The sequence below is a fragment of the Physcomitrium patens genome, chromosome 15, assembly GCF_059467195.1.
Source record: "Physcomitrium patens ecotype Gransden chromosome 15, ASM5946719v1, whole genome shotgun sequence".
NCBI classification, from domain to species: Eukaryota; Viridiplantae; Streptophyta; class Bryopsida; order Funariales; family Funariaceae; genus Physcomitrium; species Physcomitrium patens.
In genome coordinates, this window is record NC_143424.1 from 5,124,547 (window position 1) to 5,133,122 (window position 8,576).

General features: G+C 38.8%; 1 protein-coding gene across 1 annotated transcript; it reads right to left on the bottom strand.

The window, feature by feature from the left end:
• Positions 1-1,052: 1,052 nt before the first annotated feature.
• On the bottom strand, positions 1,053-6,551 carry LOC112292906 (uncharacterized). The gene is made up of 13 exons (XM_024541887.3): positions 6,133-6,551; positions 5,830-5,946; positions 5,660-5,724; positions 5,419-5,533; positions 5,185-5,256; positions 5,017-5,076; positions 4,695-4,824; positions 4,365-4,558; positions 3,829-4,016; positions 3,477-3,610; positions 3,071-3,354; positions 2,450-2,708; positions 1,053-2,132 (listed from the first exon to the last, which is right to left on the bottom strand). The coding sequence occupies exons 1-13, from the start codon at positions 6,385-6,387 to the stop codon at positions 1,261-1,263; spliced, it is 2,745 nt and encodes a 914-aa protein (XP_024397655.1). The 5' UTR covers positions 6,388-6,551; the 3' UTR covers positions 1,053-1,260.
• Between the last annotated feature and the right edge of the window lie 2,025 nt (positions 6,552-8,576).

The following is an 8,576-nucleotide window of genomic DNA, read 5'->3' on the forward strand; positions in this document are numbered from 1 at the left end:
TATACAATTATCTCTTAATCTATAAATAATCAATTAAAAATATTAAAAAATTACAAGATGAAGTTGAGAAGAAAAAAAAATGTTTATTAAGAATTAATGCATTGCATAATAGAGTAATATAGAACTTTGCAAATTACAAGAATTTAGTTTTTTTTTTTTTTTTTTTTTTTTTTTTGATGGCCTTTAATGCAACTAAAAAATGTTTTATAAAATAACTTTTATTAAGGACATTTGATCAGACAACAGTATTTTTTTTTTTGTGGTTTCATTATTTTTAATTGCAAAGTTGTAATTGAAAAAGGGACAAACAACAACACATATATGCATTAAAATTCCAACTGATTAATTCATTGTATTGATTAATTCATTGCATTGCCTAATTGGATGGCACATTCTTGTAAAATACTCAAAAAAATAATGGATTTGACAGAAATGGTAATCCAGACAAGGTTGGTAGTTTGAAATAAAGTCTCTATGGTAGATAAATGCACTTTTGAAGTTGTAGACATAATACTTTACAATTTAATATATTAAAATGTTTATTAGACAAGGATAGGCCACGACCACAAAGCATTCATAGTTCTAAAATACAACTCCAATCCCTTCACCTTTCTTGAAAGAATTCTCGTTCCTGCATTACACTTTCTCCATGGAAATGCCATTACCCACTTCGCAAATGGCTAAGGCCTTCTCCATAGAGAATCCTATATACTCTCGTCTATTCCATATTCATGACAGTTGCACACGGACAGCCTCTCTGTTAAAGATCCTTTTAATTCTCCCAACCAACTTAATGCGAATCAGGAGCCATGTGAAAGCCAAAATTCCTGATTCACTACAAACAATTCAGTGAATATGAATGCACAGTGCCAGCCTTGTCCAGGCAGCTACTACTTTCTGATAGACCAGTTCATTGCACAGGAAAACTCATCTAGGTAATCTATAAAAGAACACTTCCAAAACATGTGATTACTTTTAGAGTTCAGAGTGACCTAGAAATTTACACAAAGTCCATGATACAAAAGAGGCACCAGGGGTCGTCACACAGAATCTCAGTTAAAAGCAGAAACAAGCAGAGGTGCACACCCACAGTACCCCGCCCACTGCTTCCAATGTGATTTAAAGGAAATTAGAGAAATACCAAAATTGGTGACACGCTCTCGTGCATTGAAGAACCTAAGTCTTCAATGTTCAATAGAATACATATTTGCGTTGGCTGCAACTATTACCGGTAGGTGAACAAACCCTGCGAAAATCTCCTCAATCTGATTCGGAATCAGGATCTCCGTCAACGATGGCTGGAAGAGGCCCATCCGAGTCAGAGTCTGATCCAACATCATGATCCTTGGATGGTGAAACTAATGAAGTCGACACTGCCTTTGACATCCAAGGAACAGCTTCAACAGTTTCAGGAGCTCCTGAAACTCCTGAAGTCGACACCACCTTTGGAAACTGTTGAAGCTGATCCTTGGATGTTGAAACTCCTGAAGTCGACACTGCCACTCTTTCGGTCTCTCTCTCTAAAACTGAACCTGGCTCTAGATTACCTTGACTTGTGCTAAATGTCACTAATGTTTTCACTATCGTAGAAGTTGCTAAGCTACTGGTAACGGTAACCAGGTCCGAACTTGCATGATGGGTGGAGGTTACCCTGTCGGCCGCTAAATTTCCCGGACTTCCGTTGGCAGCACCGTTAGGAGCATTGCTGCTGTCTGGACGTGTTATTACGTCATCACCAGTAGCCTCATGATGGGTGGAGGTTACCCTGTCGGCCGCTAAATTTCCCGGATTTCCGTTGACAGCACCGTTAGGAGCATTGCTGCTGTCTGGCCGTGTTATTAAGTCATCACCAGTAGCCTCACCATACCCAAGCCATGTATCAACTTCCGACCAAGGATCCATTGACACGTATCCAAACTTCTTGGATGATCCCCCAGAAAGACCGTATTCATTCCCCCCTCTGGATAGGTGTCTAGATTTATCCTGCAGAGACGAACCGGAATTGGTAAGCCCTGCACCCATCTCAGTGAACACATATGCAGGTGGCAAACATCGGGGATGAATAAGGAGCTCTAGAGCCGTTAGGGCTCGGGCACATACTGTTGCTATTTCAGTTCCGACTTCCTTCCGTCCTGCAAGGAAGGGCACATATGAAATTGCTTCAGTGCGAACGTCAGATGAGGAATCTCTTGCAATAGCCTCCTCATAATACGGAATTGAACGTTCCTAATCAAACAAGGAACAATGCCTAATCTATCAGTAGCATGACCCTAAGATAAGTTAGAGAAACCCAGCAAGATTTGGACAGCAACTGTTCACTAATAAGTGACTTCATTCTAACCATTCATATTAACACTAGACACCTCAGGATCCTTAAACGTGCTCTGCAATGATGCCTTGAAACCACCTCTAACGTTAAGATTTTAAGAAGGAAAATCTCAAAGCTTACCATTTCGAAACAGTGCTAGTCCTACAGCCAAGTAAGGCGGACGATGGCCACTAGGTGCTAACAGTGAAGACAGCAGGGCCTGGTAAGCAGCCACTTGAAAGTGGATAGGAACTGATTTGCCATCGGGACTTCTAGAAAAACCAATATCTTCATCGCATGATAAATTGAATGATGTTGTATCAGCTGCAACACCAATTGCAACGCCAGCGAGCACCGCATCAACTTCTGCTCTCCAACGTTCTGGGAGTAAAGCGCCGCCCTGCAACGAAGAATAGTGCAAGCATAAGTCATAATGGCCGAACTTCCTCCACATCGGCGCTTCAAGATTCAGCGGATTTTTTAATGAAATCAACTCTAAATAAATCAGCATGCATATAAGAAGTTCCACACAAATGATAACAATCAGCCTTACAAGAATACCACTCATGCATTCGTAACAACAGAATTTTATGTTTTAGTACTTAATGACAGTTTCTCCTCAAGTACGAGCCTTCTGAACATCAAGTGAAAACAATAGTATTCTCAGCATTCGAGTGAACTTTAGATGGGCATTTCTGTTTGCTTACATGTATCAGATGAGAACATGAAATCATGTAAAAACTAAGAAAAGCCAATACTCACAGTGTTAAGAAGTGCTTCGAGCGCTTGAAGTGCAGCAACCTGAACTGCCAAAGCTGGTTTACCGTCTCCTTCATCTTTTGCTGATTCAGCTACGCCATTGATCGATTGTTCAACTGGCACACTACCAGGTTCCTTGCGCTTTCTAGGGTTAAGCTTTACAGAATCATTACCGACTTCAGGTACCTTCATTGAGTTAGAAAACGAAAGATGCTCTCTCGAAGTTGAACCCTTCAAGTCAAAGAGTGCACTTCGCACAACTGCTGGTGCTAAGGCAGATGCCATTCCTGATTTCCAAATTCGAAGAAAAAACGATGATTCATTTCTCACACTTGAACTCGAACATTTGCATTTTTTAAAATTGAGCAACATAATATTCAATGTGGTAATTTACAAAACGTGTACTCACCTGCACCCATGAGAACAAAGAGCTGGCGAGATACGTCGTAAAGCTTGATACGGAGGCTGGAGTACACTCCTCCAGAATGCCGGAAGTGGTCAGTCAATAGACGGGCAATAGCAGCTCCTCTCAGTACCAACTGACTATCACGAGCCATCACGACATATCCAGATTCAGAACAAATACACCGCGATTGCTCCAAATGAGAGAGCGATAGAAAAAGTATAAAACGGTGATGAGGAAACTGAGCATAACGTGAAAAACGTGGGTAATTGAATGAAAAGTTTTAGTAAATAATGTTGAGAGCTAAACCAAGACAGACAAGGAAATGGTGAGGGGGAAATAATGGAAGTATTAGTACCCCCGAACACCACGTAAAGTTGCAGCTAGGAGTCCCAGCGCACTGAGGTGCAAGGATGGAAGTTCTGAACGTAGAGCTACTTGCTGGGAGGAAAATACAGTTGAACTCAAAGCTGAAGATGATTTTGAACCATCCACTCCAAGAATTCGCACTACGAGAGCCAACAGTGGGCCAATTGGAGCTGGCACCTGTATTCAATTCAATAAATAATGTAAAGATAACCTTCTAGAAATGGCCTAAATCCATGATGTGCACTATTTCAATCGACTTTGAATCGAAGCATTCTATGCAGCACAACTTGCCAATATGCATAACAATGACAAGAAGTTACAATCTTCCTGAATTTAATGAAACCGTGGAAGAAACTTTGGAAACTAGAGACATAGCAGCAGAAGTGAATGTCTAGGCTGATACGCGCATATTCAACCGATTTAATGAGAAGGCTCCGCAAATTTTGTCGTGCATGGAGCCACCAGATGAACTTTCTGAAATAAGACATTATGAAAATATGAATGTATCATTGACAGGAATATTACCGACGTTGGATATGGACTGGTCAACAGGTAGTTGCAGCACTGCAAGAGATAAGAGATACGCGGCAGAAGCTGACGCATAAAGTTATTGCCAGTTTGAATGCCAGAACTGGCAGGCACAGCTGGAATTCCCAAGGCCCGTGGTGTGTCATGTCCCTGAGGCTGCAAAGCTCTAGTGGCACTCTCCCCGACAGAAGCTGTGACATGAAATATCAGCTTGATATCACTGTAATTATTACCTTCCGCCTGCCACTTAGGAGCAACATTGAAAGTGCAAAACTGTTGTTAAACAAGAATCCCTCACACATGAAGGATGATAAGCTAAGTACTTACGATCTTCCATGCCTCGGAAAGCAAAATCGAGGTCAGAATTGATTGCAATTAAGACGCGACGTATAAAGGAACTCCAAGTTGCAGCATCTCCGTGCACTACAGGAAGGAACCCCAATGCTTTAGCACATTTCTGCATGAATACATAACACCGGAGTGGAACATGTGAGCATTTTAACAAGATAAGATTTGTTTAATACATACCATGGTAACATTGGTCCACCCCCTAAAAGAAATGTCGGAATAGAAGTTAAGATTTTGAGACGAGAGAACAGGTTCTAAAGGTCAAGTCTAGTAACATTCGGGCAAAGAGAAGAGGGGTTACCTCACAGGCATTTGATTGACAACTAAGGTCCGTAAGCCGGGCAACCAGTAGAACTTCAATCTGTATAACTCAAACAAGACTAGCGTGAGATTCAGAAAAGTCGTACATTAAAAAGGTCCAAGATGATAACGTCTCACAGGCTGCCAACGTTTGGAAGAAAAGACGTACGTTAATCGACTGTGCACGGAGACAGCTTGGGAAGCTCTTTAAAATTGCAATTAGCAGGTCCATTGCCTCATTCTGCAACCACAGGGCATCGACAATATCAATTAACGTGCACACGCATGATTCCTAAATAAAATACAATGCTGAAAGTTATGAACCCTGAACCCATGCTCAGACCAATAAGCCCACCCACAAAATCATTACTCCATCTTCTGAAGTGCCATGTAAAATACAGACCAATAAGACATTTGAGTCCTTGTCTCCAATAATTTGCAACAAGGGTTGAACAAGCTTGGAGATGAGGCTGGAACCATCTCGACGCACACCAATCATCTCTGTAAACCCAGCCAGCCTACACCCAAGAACAATGAGTAAAATTACAGCGTACTCGAACCCTAACTTACAATCTAGAGTAGCTTTCCTGTTGAAATTAAAATTTAAGTACTCAATATTTAATAGAGAGAACTTCTGAGCTCACCTAACAAAAAGGTCCGTAAGTGAAGCACAGGCGGCCGCTCTCACGAAAACAGGCTCTGTTTGTTGCTGCATTACAAATTCAGTGTTCAGTTATAGAAGGAAACATGAAACAACTGAAACTTCAAAGCACCAGTAGGTTTCCATAGCTTCTTCTGTAAAATAGGATGGTACCTTCAAAAATGGTAGTAGCTTCAGGGACCACGAATTGAAGCACTCCAGGAATCGCTGTCGTGAACACTCACGGTAGGTCACTCCAAGCAAACAAATTCCTGCCCACTTATTTTCAGCCTGAGAATACCCCAGTCCAGATCAATCTCTTGATTGCACTTCATCTCACCAACTCGCAATTATCCTCACAACTTTCAGTAAATCCTGGAGGATTCACCGCAACTGCATTGCAGGTCGTCAACCAAGTAACTACAAAAAGGAGAGAATGCTCACAAAACACAAGCACTCTTTTGCAAAAACACATACCACGCTGTCGGAGAGCAACCTAAACACTTTCTCCATCCAAGCATCGTTCGCAGCTTTACTGGCATTCAATCCCGACTTGGTCTTCAACCCAGAAGCGACAGGCGATCGCGAAGTCTCCCGCAGCAGGCTGTGCTGTCGAATCGACGCCACAGCATTGGAAAGAAGAGTCGGCATCTCGCTAACATCCTTCCCCTCAGCAAGATGAGTTGCCATCACAGCGCGCAGCAACATTGGTTTCAATCCCTCGTCGTCCATACTGCTCAGTCAGAGAGGTAGAGCGGGGAGAATCCGAACCCGGAATCATGAACGAGTGGGCATGAGCCAGAGGAATCGAGATAGCTAGGGACGGAGGAAGGAAGGAGGAGGAGGCCCCCGGCAGAGCAGAAGCGGGGCTAGCGAAGGAAGGAAGAGCTTAAACCCTAAACCCCCTTACAAAGCAATCAAGCAGCACAATACCTCTCATTTTTTTTACTTTCTCGCACGGGCCGCGCGAGGGGTCTCCGCTTCATACTTTTTCCTTTTATTTTGTTTCACGCTTTTGCTTTTTCGCACGAGCCCTCGCCTCCTGTGCGAACTTTTACTTTCTCGCACGGATTCTCGAATAATAATGTATATACTATATTGAATATACATTTATATCTAATGATTACACCATGTTGATTATTATGTGTTCTTTCTTTTTTCTATACACATATAAGCATGTTTCTATATTATTCTATCATTGCATATTTATATCCTTGCATGTTCATTTACAAAAAAATTGAAAGTATTTATTGCAAAATTTTGAAAGTATTTATTAAAACACCTAAACTCTTAAGTAAATAAAATTAGGAGGAGTATGAAAAAACTACTTCTGCTCATAAAATAATATTAAAATAATATTTAAAATAATAATCAACATATAGATATTTTATTTTTTGAATTCTTAGATACATCATATAGCTAATTAATTTATTTTAGAAGTTTCTTACATTAAAGAAATTACCATAAAATAATCTTGGAATGTAGTCAATATTTCTTCAAATGTTATGGTTCTTAAAATGTGTCCACTTAGTCACCATATTGATACATATACATATGGATGCAAGATTAAGACCATTACCTATCATATCAATGCTTTTCTTATACTTTGATCTTTGTTCCAAATTCTTTTGTATTTTTTAAAAATAACAGTCATTTTAGTATATTTTATTTTATAAAAAATCTATTATTATTAGTTTTAAATATATACTTTTATTAAAAAACTATCAAGTCTTGACAATAAATTCTTTTTTTTTTTTATAATAACTAATGTTAACCATGTTATCTAGAATTATTTTTATAAAAAAACATTCTAAGGTTTGAAAATAGCATGTATCTCAACTCCTAATTTATGTTGCTAAAATTTTTAAATATGTTTTTTTATAGAAATATACTCAGCAAATTTTACATCAAATATAATTTTATTATAAATAGATGCAAACAATCCATCTTATTGCTTTTTATTCAGCAAAATTCTAAACAATAGAGATTAATTATAAAATCTATAATAAATCAATTTTTATTATTATAGATTCATTCTAAGAAAAGCATTTCTACTTAGAAGATAATTCTTATTCTATCATAATTTACACTAATCACAAGAATCTTAAGTATTTAATATCAAAACATGATTTAAATTATTGCCAAACTCATTGCAATATGTCTTTGTTACAATTTATATTGAATATAATATATTATCCTAGAAAACAACAAAAATTCTCAAATATCTTGTCTATATATTATCTTCTTGTTGTCAAGGACAAGAACATGATGAAAAAATAATCCAGATAAGTGAGCCTTCACTCAAAGAAAGATAACAAAATATAAATAAATGAGTATGTATATTGAAAGAGAAACTAAAATGGCTATTGCCAAAAGACAAGAAAACTAGAGACCCTTGAAACTAGACTAGAAGCAAGAAAGGAGTTGACAAGAGTGAAGAAGGCTTCACTCTTGTCTCTATATATACTATCTAACTAGGGGCTACATGGCGACGTTCTATAGGACCTCCAATATGTGTTGACTTTGTAGGATACATGCCTTGACTTACAAGGCAAGTGTTTTCTACGTGTGGGCCACATAGTTAGCTTGATCTTCAAGCTAACAACATGTGTGGCACATGGCCAACTTGTTGACCACGTTTCTAATCCAAAAAGTCAATTAAAGACACCTATGAAGTCAAAGCAATGTTTATGAAGCTTCTAAAAAGCTTCTATATTAAATACTATAGAATTAACTTACTTTTACTTATATGTATATGTAATTATTAGCTTATATGAGTATGTCCGTGACATTACCCCCTCTTCTAGGGACGAGTTCCACGAGGAGCGGTCATCATATGTTGAAGAAATCTATGATGTGACGAATTGTATTCGCTACATACTCTGATCTTTGTTCTCTTTGAAGATGATTGATAGGGCCTC